At 54.3% G+C, this 21,504-nt stretch overlaps 2 protein-coding genes across 12 annotated transcripts in view; one reads left to right on the top strand and one right to left on the bottom strand.

The window, feature by feature from the left end:
* Window positions 1-333: 333 nt before the first annotated feature.
* On the bottom strand, window positions 334-2,108 carry lft1 (lefty1). Its single transcript, XM_086167318.1, has 4 exons — window positions 1,841-2,108; window positions 1,450-1,696; window positions 1,131-1,370; window positions 334-782 (listed from the first exon to the last, which is right to left on the bottom strand). The coding sequence occupies exons 1-4, from the start codon at window positions 2,106-2,108 to the stop codon at window positions 458-460; spliced, it is 1,080 nt and encodes a 359-aa protein (XP_086023444.1). The 3' UTR covers window positions 334-457.
* Window positions 2,109-5,936: 3,828 nt separating this feature from the next.
* cdc42bpab (CDC42 binding protein kinase alpha (DMPK-like) b) overlaps window positions 5,937-21,504 on the top strand; it is a 55,133-nt gene continuing 39,565 nt past the window's right edge. For 10 of the 11 annotated variants that reach the window (XM_086166615.1, XM_086166618.1, XM_086166614.1 and 7 more), the window contains exon 1: window positions 6,342-6,842. In XM_086166615.1, the coding sequence (XP_086022741.1) occupies window positions 6,665-6,842 (178 nt within the window). In that variant the 5' untranslated portion in view covers window positions 6,342-6,664. Of the gene's footprint in view, window positions 5,965-6,341; window positions 6,843-21,504 lie in introns of those variants that run through there. The other variant, XM_086166619.1, reaches the window with a different exon arrangement.

Raw genomic sequence — 21,504 nt, 5'->3', positions numbered from 1 at the left:
CCTCCTCAGCACTGTTGTGTGGAGCTGGAGATCAGCGCATGAAGGTAGGAGCTGAGAACCAACATCTGATATAGGAACTTCATTCTTTTAGATGACAATTGCTAACAGACTTCTGCAGAACCCACAAACCTTTCTATGTGTGTGTGTGTGTGTTTGTGTGTGTGCGCAGACAGGTGAAAACAGGTTGAGGCTTTTAGTGAAACAAAATATTTAATTCTTCTGGACGTGAAGTCCTTCATATTAACCGGTGTGACGACCCTTCAGCAGACTGGCTACAGGTCCAACACACACACACACACACACATGCATCTTATGGACATTTACAAAATATATAAAAGTGCTCGTGACAGGAAGTGGAGTGTGACGGCAGGCGGCGGCGCTGCGAGTGACAATCTTCCAGGGTTTAAATAGAAAGTACTAGAAGCGTTGAGGAGCTCCTCCGAGGACGCCCGGACCTTCACACGATGGAGACGTTGTCCATGGCGCAGGCGCAGCTCTCTACGATCATGTTGGGGAACTCTGCCACCTCGATCTCGGTGTAGTCTCCCTTTTTAACCAGGTACATGATGGGCAGCGGGGCGCTGTGGGCCACGCTGCAGCGTCGCTCGCCGTAGCCAAAGGTCCTGCGGGGCTGCTTGCAGCCGCCGCCGCAGCGGAAGGCCTGGAAGCCCGCCGGCTCCACGATCCAGTACTGGGTCCAGGTCAGCGCCCGGAAGTCGATGTAGTACTGCTCCCTGCAGCAGGCGTCCCGGGCCTGGGCTGGGTCGCAGTCACCGCGAGACCTGGGTTGGAGAGGGAGCGGATTAGGACCACACACACACACACACACACACACACACATGTGACCCCCTGATCCGTCCAACTTCTCAACTCCCAGCAACCCTGCAGACCCCTTACGGCCATGGCGGTGTGATGCTGCTCCTCATGTATTTGTTGTGTAAATACCTCACAGTCTCTGACCAATGGCGCAATTCTCTGCAGTCATTTATTTTACTTTATTTGTTGATCATTCGATTCTAAATAAGGATAATAACTAATAAAGTTGATTCTGATTCCCCCCTCCGGGTCACAGGTCAGCAGGCTGATATGGACCTGGAGGACCACCCTGGACCCTATCTCGTCGTTCTTACCCGAACTCCTCCAGGCTGAGGGTGTAGAGGACCAGCTCCGGCTTCCCCAGGCTGTTGTCGGCCCGCTCCTGGGTGGTGAAGCGCACGCTGCGGGCCATCTCCGCCGCCAGCCCGCCGGGACGCTCGCCTTCGATCCACACCTCCAGGTGGATGGGGGTCTTCTGCTGCGCCCTGGACCAGTACAGCACCGCTTGCGTCACGTCAAAACTCCGCCAGCCGCTGTCGTGGATGGGAACCAACCTGCGAACGGCGGACGCACGTCGGTTAGCGGGGGGGGGTCTGGGGTCGGGGGTCTGCGGGCGGCGGCCGCGTCTCTTACCGTGAATCCACCAGCGACGTCCGGTTGGCGCCGCCGGGCAGCTCCTCCACCCAGTACACGCTCACCCTGGCGTGGCTGACGGCGCGGTGGTTCTTCCGCTCCGCCGCGAAGCGCCGGTGGTGAGACGCCTTCTGGAACAGCTTGAGCTCGGCCATGGTCACCTCGCTGTTGTCCGGGATCCGCGCTTCCATGTCGAACACCATCCGGTGGCGGGTGGCGTCCGAATACACCGACTCCCCGGGGATGTCTGCGGGCGGGAGGGCGGACACCTTATTAGCCGGCGCGCTTTTACGCACGGGCCGCAACGCGTATTGGCATTCACGGGCGCACATGCACACACACACACACACACACACACACGCATGGACACCGACACACACGCTGTGCTTACCGGCGCTCCCCGGGATGCCCCGCAGGATCCCCGCCAGGCTCGGCAGGGACCTGCGTCTGCGGCTGTGGTGCTTCTTGAGGAGAGACGCGTACTTGTTCCTGACGTGCCCCGGGATCACCAGGTTCTCCACGTCCCTCTTGTGGATCTCGGGGACGTCGTCCAGGCCCAGGCGGCGCAGCAGCGCCTCCTTCACGTCCAGAAACGAGGACGCCTCGGCCAGCGCCAGGAGGACGGAGGCCAGGACGCAGCAGGCGCGGAGGAGGTCCATGAGCGGATCTTCGGTGAGAGGAGCAGCGGGAGGAGAAGGAGAGGGGCCGCGTAGACAGACTGTGGCCCCCGACCCTCCCGGACCCTTATATTGTCGCGCCCCCCCCCCCCTCCCTGGGTGATGGGGGCAGGGGCCTTTTCTGAACAAAGGTGACACATACATCCCTCCAGGGTATCCGAGGGCCCGGACTTCAAACAGCGTCCGAGGAGCACCACTTTCACTCCGGAGGTTCGGGTTCGACGGGACCGGCTCGGGTTTTCGGCCCCGATCGGCCCAAACGTCTTCTCAGCGTGGGTTCTTGGTGCCCCAGAAGGTCCCAGAAGATCCCAGACCGGCGGAAGGCCCCCGGGAGGCCGGGCCCGGGTCTTCACACGTACGCAGACGCACACATTCCTCCGGACCACGTCGGACCGGCTCGGTCCGGCGGCCGGAATCCGCCGAGGCAGGAGATCCGGGAGGCAGGGCGGATGTTTATTCCGAGGCCTGCGGCCGCTCGGGCCTCTTCTGGAGATTACAATTATTAGCCAAACAGACAGCTAATCCAGGGCCCGGGGCCGGGGGGGCCGGGGGGGCCGGGGGGGCCGGGGGGGGCCGGCGGATGTGGATTGGGGCAGGCTCTTCACAGGTTGGTGATTATCTGCCTTTGCCTTTTTTGTCACACAAACATTACAAGAGGCCTCTGCGGCGGCAGCGGCGCTGCCGGTGTGTATTGGCCGCTGTTTGCTCTGAGATGTCAGACGGGCTGAAGGGGCCACAGGAAGAGCGGATGACAGATGAGCCCGGCCTCCGCAAAGCCCCGCGCTCTCCAGACGCTCCGCGCAGAGGTTCTTCGACCTGAGCGCACCAGGAACCCGACGGCTTTCAGGTGCAAATCCGGCGCGGCCCTCGCTCCGCTCTTCCATTGTCCCTTAATGAGCCCATAATCTTAATCTCATTCCCAGTTACTCCTCCTCCTCACAACAAACATCTGCAAGTTTCACCGCAACGCTCGCTTCAAGATGCGGATTCCGTGCATCCACGACGAAACAGCGGTCCAGAAGGAAGCCTGGACCAGGATGAACCTGGCCTGGGGCGCCGATCTGTTTCATTTCGGACGATCTATCTAGTCTCAACACGACCGGTTTTAGAGGTCAAGGAGGTGACGTTTTGATAAAAGAGCAGGCTTTCGGAGCTGGCGGAGGGGGAGAAGGTGCAGGTTGAGTTAAGGGGTGGAAGCGGAGTTGGACCGGTGTGCCGAAAAGCTCGGCGTCTCCCGAGAGCCTCAACGAGAAACTCGGTGCGTTGAGATGTTCAGATGTGAGTCGTGTAGATTCAGAGCACCTCCTGTCCAGTGGGTGTAGCAGCCCTGCAACGGGGACCCCCCCAAATTACAGCCCCTAATTGGGGAAATGAAGCCTCCCCTGTGTGATATTTCTCAGTCTTCCTTCCTTCCCCTGTCAGTCACAGACTGGGCTGCTGGTTCAAAGCCCCCTCTGATGCAGGAGGTGCCATTTCTGCTCAATCAAAGGTGGAGCAGCTCCTTCAATCAACAAGGCAGGTGTTAATTAACACGCACAAATTTGCATTCAAAGACTGCGGGTTCAGATCCCGGCCCTCCGTTTGGGAGGCGCGGTACTCCCGCCCGGGCTGCGGGAAGAGAAGCTTCCAGCCTCCGGCGACCGGCGGGTTTCCGCACTCTAATATCCACGCAACCTTCGTGGACCCCCTCCACCACCACCACCACCACCACCACCTATCCCACCCACCCACCCACCCCGCCGTAGGGGGGTCGGGAGGGGGAGCCGCCGCAGAGTCAATATTGGCGCAGTCTTCATTCCCAGGAGGGTCCGCAAGTTACTTCCGGATCTGCGGCTGCGGCGGCGGATCTCCTCTGCAAATATTTGGACACACGAACACAGCTAGTTTGCACCATAATTCCCCCCTCCCGACACACACACACACACACACACACACATACACTAACAATGTCGGTCTGCGCAGGACCTCCACTGGATCTTTGGAGAACCTCTGCAGGACCTCCGGAAGTGTGTCCGGTCGCGGCCTGGGGTCGTCGGCGGGGACGGGATCGGACGAGACGGACCTGGGTCCGGGGGCGGGACAAGCAGGAGGACCAGAAGATCTGCTGCGGTCTAAGTGACGGCCCGAATCAAATATATTAAAAACGGTTCGGAGAACCGGAGAAGGAGGCTCGGAGTGGAGCTGCATTGATCATTTCGTCCACCAGAGGGCGCCACCGAGCCGCGGGGAGGAGCGGAGCTCCAGCCTGGACTCAGACCAGGTCTTGTACAATTCCAGGCTCCATCCATACTCTGGGGTTCAACTGAGCCCAGAGGGATCCCAGCTTTTCCATGCACCTTTTACCTTCCCTGCACTGAAGGTCGGCATGGAGCTGGACCAGGTGACCGTGCACCCCTGGATCAGGTATGGACGGAGAGGAAAGTGTCAGAATGTTGGATGAGTTTAGATGGGAGGCGTGTCAGGCAGTGCTGGACTTCTGTCATTAGGTTCCTTCCTGGGGTCGCTGGGGTTCTTCTACCCCAATACCCCCTGCGTGCTCTGGTAGTACCACGGGACCTGCACCGAGCAGAGCTTCACACATGCAACACCCACCCATCCCGGTCTGCAACATTCCACCCACATGTGTGGAATCCGGGTGTTTGTGTATGTGTGTGTGACTGTCAGATTGGAGGAGCGTCTCCATGGGGTCGTCCTTGCCTTGGTGATGACGGTGTAGCTGTTTTGGTCCTGAACCTGCGCAGGACGGAGACCAAAGCAGAGAAAGGGTTCTGAGCTGCTCGAAAGCCTGTGTCAGATCTCATGATTCATGCCTCGCGCTGGAGTCACAGCGATTCCCGATCTCCATGAGGATGTTTCAGCGACTATCTGAGAACATTACTGTGTGTTAAAGAATCCCCCGAGTGTGTAAAACTTGCCAATGGGCAGAAATTCCAGTTTCATGGAGCCACAGGGCTGCACGTCAGTGCTGTGCTGTGAGGGACATCCAACCCGCAGTTTCCATTCACAACACCGAAACCCCTCCACACTTCCTCCTCCTCCTCCTCCTCCTCCCCCCCCGTTCCCTCTCTTCCTCTTCCTCCTGTTCCCCCTCTTCCTCCTCCTCCTCTTCCTCCTCCTCTTCCCCGCCGCACAGCAGATGCTGCGATGGGCGCCATGATGATGAGCTGGGATTTTGCCTGCAGCGGTGACCAGAGATACTAAAAGTCGTGAAGATTGCACGTTGGATAGCGACTCCGCTCCCATGGCGAAAGACGGCCAACTTGAAACAATGGATGCATGAATGAATAATGGAATTCGTTTTTCACCCGTTGATTATTTTCAGATGTTTAAAAATGTTAAAGTGTAGGCGGGTCTTAACGCGCTGTGGCGCTGCGTCCGAGTGTGCGGCCCGACATTCCTAGTTGACGAAGCGGCGTCGTTTCCCAGGATTCAGAGCGCCGTTACGGGATTGACGGCTTTTCGGTCATCTCTGCTCGGGAACGTATCCGATCGAGAGCCGCTGGTGGCTTGACTGTGCAAAGACCGGAGAAGCGAGCGGCCGGCGGAGGCGGCGGAGGGCGCGGAAGGGCAGGCACTCCGGGCTCCGTCCCGTCCGTGGAAGCAGCGAGCGGACCCCCAACGTCTCCCGCTGACGGGGCAGCGGCCTCTCGGTGACCTTCAACGAGACGACCCGCGTTTTGACGGTCGACTGGCGGCGCGTCCGAAGTCCAAGTAACCGCCGACGGGACGCCGGACCGCGGAGAAAGTAGACCCTGAGTTTTCGGCCGGACAGCCCGGGGGTGAGAGAAGCCGTCCCGAGGCTCCGAGCCGCGGGGACAAGAGGACATTTACCCGCCGGGTGAGAAGAGCGTTCCGACGAACCGGGGCTGAACCGGGGTGACTGCTGACCGAGTGGCGGCGAGACGGCGGAGGACACGGGCGATGACGTCCGGGGAGGGAGAGGAGTAACGCTACACCGCCAGCTAGCAGGCGGCTGGGCTAAGCTAGCAAGCGGCTGGGCTAAGCTAGCAGGCGGTTCGGCTAAGCTAGCATCGCTCCTCCGCCGGGGGCAGGGAGGGGACCCGGCCCGGGCCGCGGCGCTCTGCGGCTCCGCCTTGCGTTTCTGTGTCACCGCAGCGATGGCGCTTCCCGCTCGCCCGCCTCGGAGCCTGCGGACCGTCTGCTGAGCCGCACCGAGACTTGTTTTTCCGCTTCCACCGGGAGCAGAGCCGCGCAGAGAGGGGCGGCCAGCGTCGGCTCTTTCACCGGGGACCCCGCTCCTCTGCGCCCCGGGGGATGGGGATTGGACCATGCGGGGCCGCTGCTCGTCCTGCCCGCCTCCTGGATCCGGAATGCCCGGGGGAAGATCATGAATAGAGCGGCGGATTCAGGCCCCTGTCCTGAAGCTTAACTTTTTTTTTTTTTTTTGTTTTCCACTGGGGCCCGTTGAAGGTGAGAGAACTTGTCCTCAGGCCCTTGTGCTCAGCTGCAGGCCCGGGAGGTGCTTCCCGAAACCCTCTTCTTCGGCTTCGCTCCAAAGCCCACAAGACACCAGCACCATGTCGGGGGAGGTGCGTTTGAAGAAGCTGGAGAACCTGATCCTGGACGGACCGGCACGGTCCAACGGCCAGTGTCCCAGCGTGGAGACCCTGCTGGACATCCTGGTGTGTCTGTACGACGAGTGCAACAACTCCCCGCTGCGGAGGGAGAAGAACATCCTGGAGTTCCTGGACTGGGGTGAGGAAACGCTGCTTTTCTTCTGAGCTGTTGTTTGGCCTGTGCATCCAGCCTTCTTCCCCAGCTCGAGAGGCTAACCTGCTGGTGCAGTGGCCCTCCCTCCATCACAGGCCTTTTATAGTAGTGCTTGGGCTCGACGGGCCTGCTGCTCCTCCAGCTAGCAAACTGCAGCCAAAGCTGCTTTAGATGTGGGGAAACACACGCACACACACATACACATACGCTGGAACGGTTCAGCACCAAAACACCCGGTGTGGATAAAAGTTAACGGATAAACAGGAGAGAAGGTCTCAGAAGGACGTTCTGCTGCACGCTGGTGTGTTGTTGGAGAACGCCGCGGACCGTCTCTGCTCTTCTCGCAGAGTAAAACAACCCAAAGGTGTTTGGTTGCACTCCTCGCTCTGGGTTTAATCAGTTTATAGCCCGGTTATCTTGTGCAAGGTTAGACAGGTGGACCACACACACACAAACAAATACCTCAGTCCTGTGTGTGTGTGTGTGTGTGTGTGTGTGAGAGACATTGAGGGTTTGGTTTGTGCATGAAGCTGGAATGTGAACACCTCACCTTCTTTATCTGGCGCAGAGGCCCAGCCCGCTGCTGCGGCATGTCTGCCCGGTCTTTGAACGGCGCGGAAGAGGAGCTGCAGGTGTAGCAAATCCTCGGGACCGTGGATGGAGGCGCTTCACTTATCCAGCAGGCAACCCAACCCGGACCCAAGTAGTGTGGGCTCCCTTTGTGAGGGATTGTAAGGGTGAAATGTTTTCATGGAGGCCACCAGTGGTTGGTTTTGGTTAATAAGCCCCCCCCCCCCCCCCCCTATGCTGGCCTTCTAGATGGTGGAAGGGATTGGTGCTCCGTGCAAACAGGAAGGTGTCACCAAACTCACAGTATCTGCCGCTGCAGTAGAAACCTGTGCTGGAATAACAGCGTTCCCAAGGCTTGCAGACAAATGCCAAGTGGTGACTTCATCCTCACATTTCATTGTGTGGAAATGGAATGTGTTTAAACACACACACACACACACACACAGACGTCCAAGCCGTATATTGTAGTGCTACTCATTTCAAGCTGAATTCTACAGGTTTCAACAAAGACAAATAAAAAGGATGTCAAAATTTATGCGCAGTCTTAAGGAGATGGATTAGAAGTAGTTTATTTCCCTCTCGGGACGTGTTATAGGACACGCTGTTGTCCAGCGGAGACTGTCTCCTGCTCCTGATTCTTCACTCACACAACATGGATCCACATGATTCCTTCCACTTAGAGAGGGACCTGGTGAATAAATGAACAACAGCCTCTCTGAGTAAATATTTTGTGTGTGTGTGTGTGTAAGCAACTTGTGACTCCTGCACACATGATCATTTATTCAATGGTGTCCAATAAGGTGTTCATGATGCCCCCCATTATTTATCCTCTGTGCACGAATCCCGTCGGACAAATACTGGGTGCAGCAGAGCAGCAGACACTTGTGATGAGCGCACTGTGTCCAAACCCCCGTGTTCACTTCTCCTCCAGGAATGCTCTCTTGCCTAGCTTGTATTCGGACACACAGATGTTAAAGAAATTGTCACATCATTGCGACTTTTTACCGAGCAGGTATAAGCAGCTCCGAGTGTGTGTTTGCACGAAGGAGTTAGATCGAGCTCTATCCGTTGCGAAGCAGTGCAGCACGGGCCACGTGAAACCCGATCACCGGAGTTTGCGAGGGATGTGCCACGGTCAGCAGCTCGGAGGACGAGCGGGCGGCGTCGCGGCGTCGGCGCAGTCGTGAGCCTTCTCTTGTGGAGTAACGCGACGGCGACGAAGCGCATCGGCGTGGTCTCTCCTCGAGTAGGAGAAGACAAACATTTGGATTGAGTTTGCGACTCCTGTTGTTTGATGACCTCATTCCGGCTGAAATGGAGACCCCTATATGACCTGCAGCCACAGGGGAAGTGAACATGGGAAAGTATATTGTATCCTGATTCATCGCATTCACCCGTCTCACCGCCTCACACCGCCATTGTTAGCGACACTCAGTGAGAGGCGGCCATCGATGTGAACCGCTTCTCCGCATTTCCCTACCATTACCGAATACAAACGCTTTCTGTTGCTGTCGGGAACAGATACTCAACGACCCGAGGATGGTGGCGTGTCGGTCTTTGGAAAACACGGACTATTAACCGAACGCGTTCAGATGGAGGAACAATGTGTGTGTGTGTGTGTGTCTGATTCCACGGTGAACATGTCTCAAGTGAACTATGAGTGGTGTAAAATGTCCGTTGCTTACCGAATCTAGGCTGAAAACGTACCGACCTTAAAAACACACCATCGTGTTGACTCTAATGCCAACCAGTGTATTAGAAGATTTACACCCAACTGCTAGCAGGAGGTAGGACCAGCTGAGGAGAGAAGATGCGAATAGTATACAAAACTATAAATAAACACGCTGTAACTCGGGATTTTTCCCATCTCAGACTTTCCAACAGGCACAGATGGGTTAGCGGATCTTTAAGGGACGCGTCGACTCTTTTGGAGCACATAAATATCCTCCGGGGTGCGGAAAGGTATACATGTTGAAGCCACGCTTTCTGTCCCCCTTTATTTCCCGTTTGCCGACTTTCTTGCCTGTTCCTCCTGTGTTGACGGTGAAGTCCGGTGAAGGTGTCACCAATGGCAAACGTGGCGGTGGGTCGGGTGGGGAGCGTTAGCTCGCTGACCTTTCCTCAGTGTAGGCCTGCAGTGGCCAGCTGTTCAGCTGCAGCTGATCTGTGCTCCACCCAGGAAGACTTTCATTGGCAGCCAGTCTCACACACACTTAATATCACGATTCTGCCTAACTTGGTGACGCTGTGCAGGATAAGGCCGCCGCTCCCTTGGCACGGTTCAAACCAGGGTGGATAACTTACGTCCCGATGATGAGTGTGTGAGGAGAACAGCCCCACATTATGCATAATGCGTCCGCTCGCCATGATGGCCGTCATGAGACGGGGAGATAGATGGCCTCTTTGTGCTCCGGAGCGGAGCCTCCTGCCAGTTTGCCGAGCGAAATAATTTGTGAATGAAGGGATTGTAACCCCGGTCGCTACATGAATGAAGGTGGTGTGGCGTTCCCGGACAGTCATCTTTGAAGCCGATGCATCCACAACCTTGTGTACGCATATCCAAAGTGAGAAGAGCAAATGATGCCCGAGACGAACGAGCTGACGCCTTGTTTTTCTGAGATACTTTTGTGACTTTCGGTCAAGTTCACAATGCTTTCCTGGCTATATGAGCTCTTCCTCTCTTGGACGCTCCCTAATTGGGGGTCTAACGAGCAGATCATCCGTCTCCACCTTGCCCCGTCCTCTGCATCTAATCCTGTCCTCCCTGGTTACGAGACACACCCGTCCTCCAGGTGTGTCTCCTGTCATGTGGTCAGAGTGGCCGCGCAGAAAGGCAGGTCCCACCGTTACTGTGGTCTTGAAGCAGCCGCGATGGTGCACCTTCTCTCCGAAGGTGTTTTTTTGAAGCCGTGGATCCAGGCTGAAAACATTGGGTGATGGAGTGGACGCGGACGCTTTATCCTGTTTCCAGAGGCGTCCTCCGGTCAGAACCTGTCTCATTCATTGCCTCTGAGGCACGTGGCTGCGTTGGCGCGCAGGCACATAAAGCAGCGCTGAGTGGATCATAATGAAGCAGCAAAGCAGCCGCGAGTGTCGTCGAGCTGAGTATCATTGTTAGTGTTGAAGGTTGTGTGCGAGCTTGTAGGAGGACATCCTGTTAAACCCCGCACTTTCCTGTCTGGCTGCAGTTACGACGGTCACAGGAAGGAACCCGAAGGCCTCGCCGAGTTCGGACCAAACGGGTACATGATGTCATGAGGAAGCGGGACAGCCGGACGCTATTGTGTCATCGGTTTTGTCTCCCGGCCGCGTCCATCGACGGCGACGCTCGAAACGAACAAGGTCGCCGGCGTGTTCGCTTCCTCCCTGATAGATCCAACTTGAGTCCCGCAGGAGACTTGGACTTGTCCTCTGCTCTCAGACACCCTGGGTCTGTCACATGGAGGATAATCCTCCTCTGCTCGGATTAGATGTTCAGGAGGGGGTCCGCTCGATTCTGAGACTGAAGGGATGGGAACAGTCTGTGATGTTACAGAACCGTCTTTTCAGTGACACGCCTATACAACTATTAACCTGAACACAAATATAGCGGAAACTCACGAGTGCAGAGTTTGACGGTTGAACTGAAGGAGGAAACACAGGAATGGCTGCGAAGACAGGCCGAGGAGGCGACGCTGGTCGAAGGGAAATCTAAATAAAAAGGCGCTTCCGGTTGGAGTCCGGTTCTTTGGCCTTCATGAGGGAAGGGGTAGGCGTATCACAAGAGCACCTCCGTTACCACCTCGACACAAAACATGTCGAGGCTAGCATGCAGGTCGGTGGCGTTGGCTCTGTACGAGCACGCCGTGTCAACACCCGACCCACACGAAAGGGTTCAAATTCCGAACAAAACGTCTTTGTCCTCCCCTGGAGAATTTGACCCGTCCGCCGGCCAGATGGATCGGGACTGACCGTAGACCACTCTCGGCGGTAGAAGATCGGGATTCTGCCGACGCAAATTACAAACCGCCATCCAGAAAGACGATGTCAAGATAAACGCAGCGGCTGCGTGACGATGGCAGGGAGGTAGAACGGGTCCCGGTGAAGAGAGACCACGGACCTCCACTGTCTTCTATGTTTGACCAGGGATATTTCAGGGAGTCTTTGGCTGAAAGGGTATCATTTGTTTTTCCCGGATCTTCATCCAGAATGTTTGAAAAAGTTGAATTTGATCAGTACTTCGGTATTTCGGTCATAATTTCCACCAACCCTTAAAGTGTTATTTGCGCTCAGCTTCTGGTGTGTGTGCTGTAGACTGTTGGGAAAGTAAACCTCACAGAAGAGGATTCATTCTTCGGCAAAATTTCCGGTGTCCAATGTCGTGATGTCATTATTTGCAATTAAGTACGTGTGAAGTGCCCGACAAATCCTTGAGGATTCAAGGTGTGTGTCATCATTCGCATCATCGGGCATTGTTTCCTTGTCTGATAAAGTCCTAGCTCTCCAGCGAGTGCCAGATAGTATGAGTTTGAAGACCCTCAGATGATGTCGCCGTGGTCCCCATCTGATGGAAGTCAAGACGTTCCTCATGGAGGTGGTCCAGCCCAGTCGTGGTCGGACCGATGACGACGGTCCGTCAGCCGTTCCCCGACCTAATGAGAGAAACGTGAGAAGGTGCAGGCATTTGCGGGGCAAACGCCGTCTGACCTCTAATTGTGAAAAGCCAACGAAAAGCGCCGCTCGGCTTTCTCCGGCTCCCAGAGGACCCGACCTCCGTCTCCGGCGGTGTTTTCACATCACCTGAGAACGAACCCGCACCGCTCCTGCTCCGCGATGATGTTTGCTTCCCGACCGCCTCCCTTAAGAACAGCTTTCCCCCGGAGTTTAGGATGAAGCGCATTCTTCAACAACCACAGCGCCGCCCTGTCCATGTCGGCATTAGCTTGATTTCCATGCAATGACAACAACCGTACCTTGACTCCCTGCTAGCGATACCCTGATCAGGATGTTTGCAGAAGGCTCTGTAGCCTGTGAGTGAGTGTCTTTCTCTACACGCGGGACCAGTAATGCTTCGCCTCCGCCGTGACTTTTCATCTTAGCGGAGCGATTAGAAAGGCTACGTGTTCGTCTGCAGTGACACCCTGGTGACTCAGTACCCACACGGACGCAACAAAGTTTTCTGAAAACATTTGTCCGTGCAGGGGGAGGCCGCTCTCCCCCTGCACCGGGACCAAGAGTCCCTCTTCCAGCTGGCCGAGGTTCTCGCTGTCTCTCGCTCTCTCTCTCTCGCTCGCCGCGCTCACAGAGCGAGATGTAACGGTGCCAGTTCAAAATGAAGTGGAAAAATAGAGCATTCCACCGTCTTTCCTTCTCGGTCATGAAAGTGCGCAGGATCCAAAGTCATTACGGCGGCGGATTAAAGGAAACTCCCGCCTCAAACTTGGTCTGGAGGCCGGTCATGGGTCTCTGAACGTTTGTGACCTTCCTATCCTAGAAAGTAGTGGAGTACAGAAGCTCTGGCACGTTTGAGAAGAGCCAAAGTACGGATGTTTCTTTGTCCAGTCAGACGAGGCCACGCTGGATGGCAAAGAGGTGGATGCCTTGGATAAACACCGCTGGCTTTCATTTCCCCTGTCTATGTTGATTTATTTGTGGAAATCTTTCCCTGTGTGTGCGTGTGCGTGTGTGTGTGCTGAACCTCATGCTGGACCATGTCCAAGCTGGAAGTATTAGACGCACACATGATCCTTGAGCACATTAGCAAACACCACGTCTCCATGCCATGAAGTGTACAATCTGGCGGACAAATTGCGAGCAGGAAGCACCTATTCGGCGTCCATCACAATGTTTCCGCCTCACCTTCTATCAGGCTCCTCTCCTGAAGCGCAGCAAGGACAAATGGTTAGACTTGATGCAGACAATCCGTGGATCGCGCAGGCTGTGAAATGATCATTTCAGTCCAGGGACAAACACCCGCTCCGCTCTGAATGAACATGTGCCTCAGATCCAGGAATACGTGCATCGCTCTACCAGAAGGAACCAAGTAGGGTCGGTTATGGGGGTCGAATATGTAGTCATAAGTTGTGTTGTCTGGCTCTTCTGAGTCGTCTCCCACTTTCCATTTGCATTTGAAACATCTCCAGGATCGAGACGCGGAGCTTTTGTGAAGTGGCCTGATCTATTCAGAGAGTCTTCGGAGGCTCGAGACATCTCCTTTCGTTGACGGGTCTTATAAAAGGTAAACCCTGTGGACGATCACAATGGGAGTGTGACCACACATACTGGATCGGGGCGTTCATTCAGTCCATCAAGTTCTGCATGGTTAGATCATTGGTCTGCATTGAAATATAATGTCCTACAACTACACACCGAATGGTAGATGTGTAGATCCTCATTGTAAAGCAGAAGCAGGGCACTCCAGGCCTGAATTTAAACACAAATGCACTGCAAACCATTGTTTAGCCATTTCCCCCTAGAGCAGATGACGGACGGAAGGCTGCAGTGGATTTCAACATGTCCAAATAGTCCCCTCCTATCTGTTCTGCTCCAGCCAGCAACATTTTTCTAAAATGTGTCTGTGCCGTCTCCGACTTTGCCAAAAACCAAAGGATCGGTGACGTCGAAAGCCAGCTGCCCTGCTCCGATACAGAAACGGCTCCTGTATTGGACGGCGAGTCGGCGGAGGACCGGGAAGAAATGGGCGGCTGGCGGAGGAACCCGGCTAGCTTAGCTTAGGGGAAAGTCTGCTTGCTTGACATTGAACACGCGCCGCCATAGGTGACTGCGGGATGTTTCGGTAACAACGTCCACAAAGAGTTTAGACGTAAAACAACTCTAACCGTGCGAATCGGTCCAGAGACAGGGAACACTCTGTGCCGCCGTGCTCCAGTCATTGCACTTCACCGCAAAGCAAAGAGGCCGCACTTTGTCGAGCACAGCTGTTCTCAGTGTATGAAATATGACCAGGTGAGTTCGGAAGAGATCCGGTCACTGTGCAGCAGCTTGAGGTGCACCCCTGCGTCAGTGCAGCACGGACGTGTTTCAGAGATGGTGGCGGAGAACGACGTCGGCTCAGAAGTCTTACCGAAGCATTCAGAGGGAGACTGAGGCAGCGTCACCGATCCCAACTCTCTACGTGCCAATGCATTTTTTATGAATAAGAATTCAAGATCTTCTGATGTTTTCTTGGAACTGCTCTCTGAACTTCCGCCCCTGTCCTCTAAAGGACCTCCTACAATAGACCCACTGCAGAGTTTCATGATTGAGATGAAATCAGTCAAGAAATTTGTCGATGATTTTCCTTGACCTGCTTGGAGTGCTAAACTTCCAGATGATGGTCCACGAGCTGCAGAGCCTCTGGTTCTTCAGAGTGGGTTTCATACTCTGCATCAGCGCCTTCCTTATCGACTGTGTTTGTCTGTTTGACCAACAGTCTGCATGTTGCATGTCTGTTTTTTGTCAATGAGGATTTAAAGTATGAGAATTATGAAAAGAAATGTTTCTTCAGCAAGCCTTAAGATGACACGCGGTCCAAACATCTTGCTTTGCATACAGTCGTCTTACCCCTGGAGTCCGCTCTGCCTCCGCAGTGTGCTACTCGCTTAATGAAATGCACAACATTTCCAAGTTTGGAGAAAACCCATCCAGCTTTATTTAACGGTTGCATCTGGAGATTAGCGAGCCGAGCAGGCCGTGGGTCTTCTGCCACAGATGCACTTTGGCTCTGATGGCGTTCCCCTCCATCCCACTAAAACCATGTGTACACAGCATTATCTCGCTGCCGCGGTCGTGTCGGGCCAGATATCCAGACAAGGCAAATAACTCAAAAAGTTATAAGACAAGGTAAGCCCGTTGTTGTACCGATGGAAATATGTCAGCGAGGCCGGCCGTTCGGAGATACTCCGGATAAAACCTATTTACGCCTCGTAAACAATGTGCAAGGAGAGGCCGGCGTGCGATCCCCTCCTGCTGGCCCTGCACTCCTTCCTGTCGCAGGATGTTTATTTGACAAACTCCACCGTGGTCGTAACCGGGGAATCCGCTCCGGCCACGGCTCTCATCCCCAGAAGGCTGGAGTCCCAGCCTCACCGGTCGTGTACTCGACGTATTTCAGTTTTGCGGAAGCTCTTTCCAAGCGTCTTCCGCAAGCTGCTCCTCCGTTGTGTCTGAAAGTAGGTTTCCAACTGCTTCTAACTGCTCCGATGGTGTTTTTGTTTGTGTGGAGCAGATTAGCAGGCAGCCAGAGACCCCCCCCCCCCCCACACACACAAAATAATCCAAAGTAAGTATGGGTGTACAGCCAAAAATAAAAGGAATGCTCTTAAAAACAACCAAGGATTCCTCAGATCAAATCTGAGGAAAGACCTGAAACGGTGACAGTAGCTGCTGACATTGATTCAGCGGCTGCTACTGAAAACGTCCAATTAGCTGGAATTATTCAGGAGCTGATCACCATTTCAGTGGTTTGGCTCAGCGGGTTGGGGGTGGGCTGGGTGGGGCTGGGGGGGGGGCTCGGGGGCTCAGCTGTGTGGAAAAAGTGCCAACTCAGGCCCCTCATAGCCGGGCTGCTTGTGGAATTTGGAGTTGAGGTGCAACGTTATGGAGAACAGCAGCTGTTTGGATGAGGCCAGCTCTCTTTGTCCCGCGGGACATTCATCCTCCCTGTCCCCCATACATCTGCATTGTGTGTTTGTGTGTGTGTGTGTGGACACCATTAGGCTATGTCCCCCCCCCCCCATACATCTGCATTATGTGACCCAATGTGTGTGTGGACGCCGTCAGATGTGTCCCTCCCCCCGTGCGTCTGCCTTGTGGTGATGTTGCTGCTCATGGTGTCCATGCTGCCCGTGGTTGAAATGTTCCTTTGTCTTCAAGAACTCCTTCTATCCTCAGCTGCTTTCCCTCTTTTATTTCCTGTTATTCTCCTCCCCTTGTCCTGCTCTCCCCTTCCTGTCCCCCGCACACACACACACACACACACACAGCACACTCCTTCCAGGACCGCTGTAGCCCAGTTTTGTCTCGTGATAGTGTTGGTTGGTATGTGGTAGTATTTCCTCTGAGTAGGACACACAACAGTACTGTGTGTGTGTGTGTGTGTGTGTGTGTGTGTGTGTGTGTTTAGGGGGTTATTGCCCTGTTTGTATGCATTTATTTTGCCTTTGAGTGTATCCGTGTGGAAGCTGAGTCAGCTTGCTATGTTAGATGCAGCGCAATATGACTAAGTTGCAGACTGGTTTAAGTGTTCTGTTGCGTTTGCACAAACACACACATACACACATACACACACACAGAGCAGGTAACTTTTCAGGTTTACAGAGTGTAAGTGATGAGCTCCCTCACCGGTCATTGTTGTAGCAGATAGGGGTCAGATGATGGTTCGGAGGAGAAATGTGGACGGGCCCTGACCCCGCGGGCTCCACGTCACTGTCGGTTATCATGTCGAAGCACTCAGACGTTCCCATGGTGACCACGTCCACGAGAGACCGGCTGCTCATGACTTGTGTAGGCTGCAAACATTCCTGGGTTTACACACGTCATGGTTCTGGTTAAAATGTCGTGAAAACAAACCGCGCATTACTTGGCCTTTGTGATGGTGCTGCTTCTAGAAGGACTTGATGGCAGGCGAGCTTGCAGTCAGAAGGCTCCCACAAGGACTATCCCCCCCCTCCCTCCCCCCCCAGGCTGTCACTTGTCACTTTGCCCCCCCCCGACCCATCCGGGCGGCACCGTACTGACCCTGCCACAGTTTATTTGGCTTTTAACAGCCGTCCGCGGTCTTTATATTGTCTTTGACATGTTATAAAAACAGCAAAGTTCACGTGTGGCTTCTGAAAAATACCCCTCTGAGTAGAATCAGTCTTGATGTGAAGTGACACACCGGCGCAAACATTTCCCCGGTTCCTTGGGTTTTCCTCCGTACGAAATGATTAACTCCGACTCGCCGTTCCTCCTTTGTGTGAAAGAGGTCATTTCCACGTTGCCTCGGAGGCAAACACAAACACCAAAAGCACTTTGGCCCGCTGGCCGGGAGCCGTCATACAGTCACCGAAGACGCGGCGAAGGTTCGCCACGCCGCGGAGGAATGTCCTGGGTGTATCACAGCGGGAGGAACGTCTATGAACCTCCTCAGGTCAAAATCACACGCTGCTGGATCTTCTTCGGCAGACCATGAAAGTAGAAACTCAGCAGTAACATCTGATTAAGGTTCTCCCAGCTCATATATTCTCTCTCTCTCTCTCACACACACACACACACATGGTTGGGTCAAACCACAGATAAGACAAAAAGTAACCTATTATCATACACAACTTCATTCTTTCAGATGAGAATTGCTCACAGATTCTGCAGAACCCACAAACCTCCTTTCTACTTGCGTGCGTGCGTCCGCCTATTTCAGAAGCACCTGTTCCAGAAGGTCCTAAAGTTACCTTCCCACTTTTGCCAACCACGTGTGGGGTTTTGTTTTGACTTCAGATAATTATCCTTCGTTAAGTATTTGTATTCGCTAAGAAGAGCGCGTAGGCGTTGTCGTCACGGTCCAAAGCTGAGAACGACTGACTTGGAAAAGCTCAGACAGAACGTCAGACGGTTTGGACGGAGGCCACGAGGAGTCTGCCGCTTCGGGCTCGGGGTCGGGACCCAGAAGGACCTTAACCGGAGCCAAACCCGACCGTGGTCCCGCGCGGGCTCGCTCGCCGCCCTCCCGTGGCCCCGAAGGTGCCATCTGGTTTCAGATGTATTCCCAGCAGCCGCCCGTCCCGGCAGAAGGTCGTGACACAGACACGGCTGTCTGCCACTGTCCTGATGAGGAAATGTCATCACCCAAATCAATGGTGTCCTCCTTTAGGCGTTTGAAACAAAGCTAATCAGTGTCACAGCAACTTAATTTCATTTTCTCCCTTCCTGTCTACTGATCACCCACCACTTCAATGGGAGAGGGGTGGGGGGCAGTCGGGTTGGTGTTGCTTCATTTGCTTTAGAGAGACTTTTTGGTCAATATTTAATTATTGTAATGAAGGACAAATATCCATCCGCATTGGGATTCATTATCGCTAATCGCCGTCACTTTTCGGACACACTCCTGGTATATTCCGAGTAGCCGGAGCGGATCCGTCCGGGCTGCTCAACACCAAGTCGGTCGGAAACCGAGACGCTGACTCGTGTTTGAGGAGGAGGCTCCGGAACGTGACCTCGATTGTTTCACACATGAAATAGAGCCAGTAGCCTGAGTCTGAAGCGACCAGGCCCTGCAAAAAGTCTGCAGCGGCAGCTGGCACGTCCACAAGGATGCACGGAGTTTGTGTTCTACTTAATAGAGCGATTCCTCTGCACCGCCGTGTGTTCGTGTTAGCCCAACCCGGAGCCATCGCTGTGGTAAAAACGGCGGATCGGAAAGTGACTTCTTCCTATAGATGTAGATTCTAGACGATAGATAGATCATTGACTCTAATGTGTTCTTCTTTTGTAGACTTTCCCGCTTTCATATGTCACACAAGTGACACATTTCCATGACCATGCAAGGATCTGTTTTTTCTTCAAGAGGGTATCAAGCTTTAATCACGCTTTTAAGTGAACGGGGGAATGTTCCGTGCGTCTTCGTAATAACATGAATTGAAAGACAAACTCTCTCGGTGGAGTCAGGCGGTCACCGAGTGGCAGTCACGGTAACAGATGCTACGGTGGGATTGTCGAACCATCGATGATACGTTGCCCGTGATCGGGACAGGAAGTCGTGATGCGAACGGCCGAAGGAATTTGCAAAATCGGCGCGTACCCCAGATTACAAAGCAAACGAAACACTCTGACGGCGTTGTCGCTTCATCGTGACAAAACCGAAGTGCCGGCAGACGCAATTTTTTCAGAATTAACAGTTACTCACACGGATCATAACAATTTATTGGCCGCTTGTGGAATCTCCTCGTGGCGTCGGCGCCGTGCTTGGCCGGGGCGCTCGGTGTGTCCGCGGCCGAGGGTGACGGCTCTCCAGAGGGCGTCTCCAGTCACCTACATGTCTCGTGACCTCGCCGACACGAGGGCTTGTCTCGCCGCCGCCTCCCACGCCAGCTCAAGCTGCTTATCGGTGAGGTCATTGGACTCCTGATCGTTCTCAAGGTGTCTGTCGTAGCTCCGTGTACTGTACATGAGTAGTGCACGGATGTGCAGGTTGTGTTTGAGTGTGAGCTGGCCTTTAACTGCAGATGGCCCATAGGTGGGAACGCCCTGCACGATAAGTTGTAAGGAAATGTAAATGGTTATATCAACTGGAAAGAAAACCAAAAAACAGGCCTGGACTCTAGATCATATTCATATCTTCATACGCAGGTTGTAACAGCTGTGCGTGTCTGTCGCGCACACCTGTAATCTGCGAAAATGTGACGTTTTTTCCAAGCACGGAGGGCTTCGGCAGTGAATGAAACGCTCGCGGTCCAAAGTCTCAGACGAATGAAGTATCCGCCACGTTTCCTCCAGTTTCCCCTCGGGGACAAATCGTTTTCTCTCGATTCCGCCGAGGCCGGGCGGGGCGGCCCTGCCGGTGCGTGGCCACCGGCTGCCGACCTCACCGGCGCTTGCGTGTTTTCTGCAGGACGTTCCTGCGAATCCCCCGCCTGCATCTCCTCCCGAGATTCAGAGCAGGATTTACAACACGAGGTAATGTGAAACCGCCGTCCGGGTCACGTGACCCGAGCCGTGGCGCTCGCCCTCCCTCCGTTCTCAGCGGCGGCGTGTCGTAACACGCCTAGCCGCTGCCAGATGCATATTTTCCGGATACTTTTGGTTACAAGCTCCAGCACTAACACCTTCCTTCTGGAGGCTCTAATTAGAAGGCCGGCCGGAGTTTTGCTGCGACGAAGACTGTTTGCGGCCGAGGAAGGGCTTGTTGTGCACGACTGCAGCAGGGAGTCGGGTGTATATATAGCGCATCACTCCGGTCCCCCCAATTATTTTGGGAGCGAAAGCGGTAATTTGGTGGTTTTGTCCATATTTAAGTGTCAGTTGACTTGACGGCCTACCCACTTCTACTTTGGTCGCAGGAGAGGCCCCCAACTGCAATGTAAAGTCAACCTTGGAGCAGCTTTTTCATTTTCATGTCAATAAAATGCCGTCTGTCAGTTCTCCTTCCGTTCCGCTGTGCCGTAAGTTGTTTTTCTCCGCCGCTCCGCCTGGATCCCACGGCGGCCTTCGCCGATACCCATCCGCGTACATTCTACCCGCAAATATCCCCCAGTTTCATCCTTTTGAGGGTTTCTTCTCCCCCCACTATTCCTGCACCACAGGATGCCACCATCTCCGAGGACGGACCCGGTCTGCTTCCATTTTTAGATAATCGCCTTATTTACACGTCACCTTTTTAAACGGCGGGTCCCGTTGCCCTCGTCAGCAGCGAGACCGGTGTGTTTGAGATGTCCCAAGTGCCGCCGATGATCGCCGAAGAGAAGCTGGACGCACGACTCCGCGTTAGGATATAGATTCCGCAAGCAAGCTCCGCTTCCACGCATGTGTTTCTTCAAGTAGCCTCAGCAAACACCTCGACCGTGTACCAGCACTGGGGGGGCTTCTCTTGTACTCGATAAGGATCCCTCGAATGTCCGTGCCGTATGACGTATATACACTGCTCAAAAAAATAAAGGGAACACTTAAAAAACACATCCTAGATCTAAATGAATGAAATTTTCTTCTGAAATACTTTGCTCTTTACACAGTTGAATGTGCTGACAACAAAATCACACAAAAATGATCCATGGAAATCAATTGTATCAACCCATGGAGGTCCGGATTAGGAATCACACTCCAAATTAAAGTGCAAAAACAAACTCCAGGCTGATCCAACTTTGATGTAATGTCCTTAAAACAAGTCAAAATGAATCTGTGTTGCTTCCTGAGTGGACACTATGATTTCACACAAGTGGGATTGACTTGGAGTTACATTGTGTTGTTCAAGTGTTCCCTTGTATAGTAACTGCTCGACGTTTCCCGTGCTAGAAGTGGGCTCCCGCTCGGTCCCGTCCACCGTGGCCGCCCGCTCATACTGGGCGCCCGTGTTCGCTTCTTGTGAGGAATCGCGGCCGCTTCCGTGTCCAGCTCGGGGTGTTTCCCG

The sequence above is a fragment of the Fistularia commersonii genome, chromosome 20 (genome assembly GCF_037954325.1).
Source record: "Fistularia commersonii isolate RoL2024-O1a breed Wild chromosome 20, RoL_Fcom_v1.0, whole genome shotgun sequence".
NCBI classification, from domain to species: domain Eukaryota; kingdom Metazoa; phylum Chordata; class Actinopteri; order Syngnathiformes; family Fistulariidae; genus Fistularia; species Fistularia commersonii.
This window is presented reverse-complemented; position numbering and strand designations above follow the sequence as displayed.

Coding starts and splice junctions, on each gene's coding strand:
- lft1 (XM_086167318.1), bottom strand. CDS start 2,108: ATGGACCTCCTCCGCGCCTGCTGCGTCCTGGCCTCCGTCCTCCTGGCG. Junction 1,697..1,840: donor GGGCATCCCGGGGAGCGCCG/GTAAGCACAGCG, acceptor TCCCGCCCGCAG/ACATCCCCGGGGAGTCGGTG. Junction 1,371..1,449: donor ACGTCGCTGGTGGATTCACG/GTAAGAGACGCG, acceptor CGCCGTTCGCAG/GTTGGTTCCCATCCACGACA.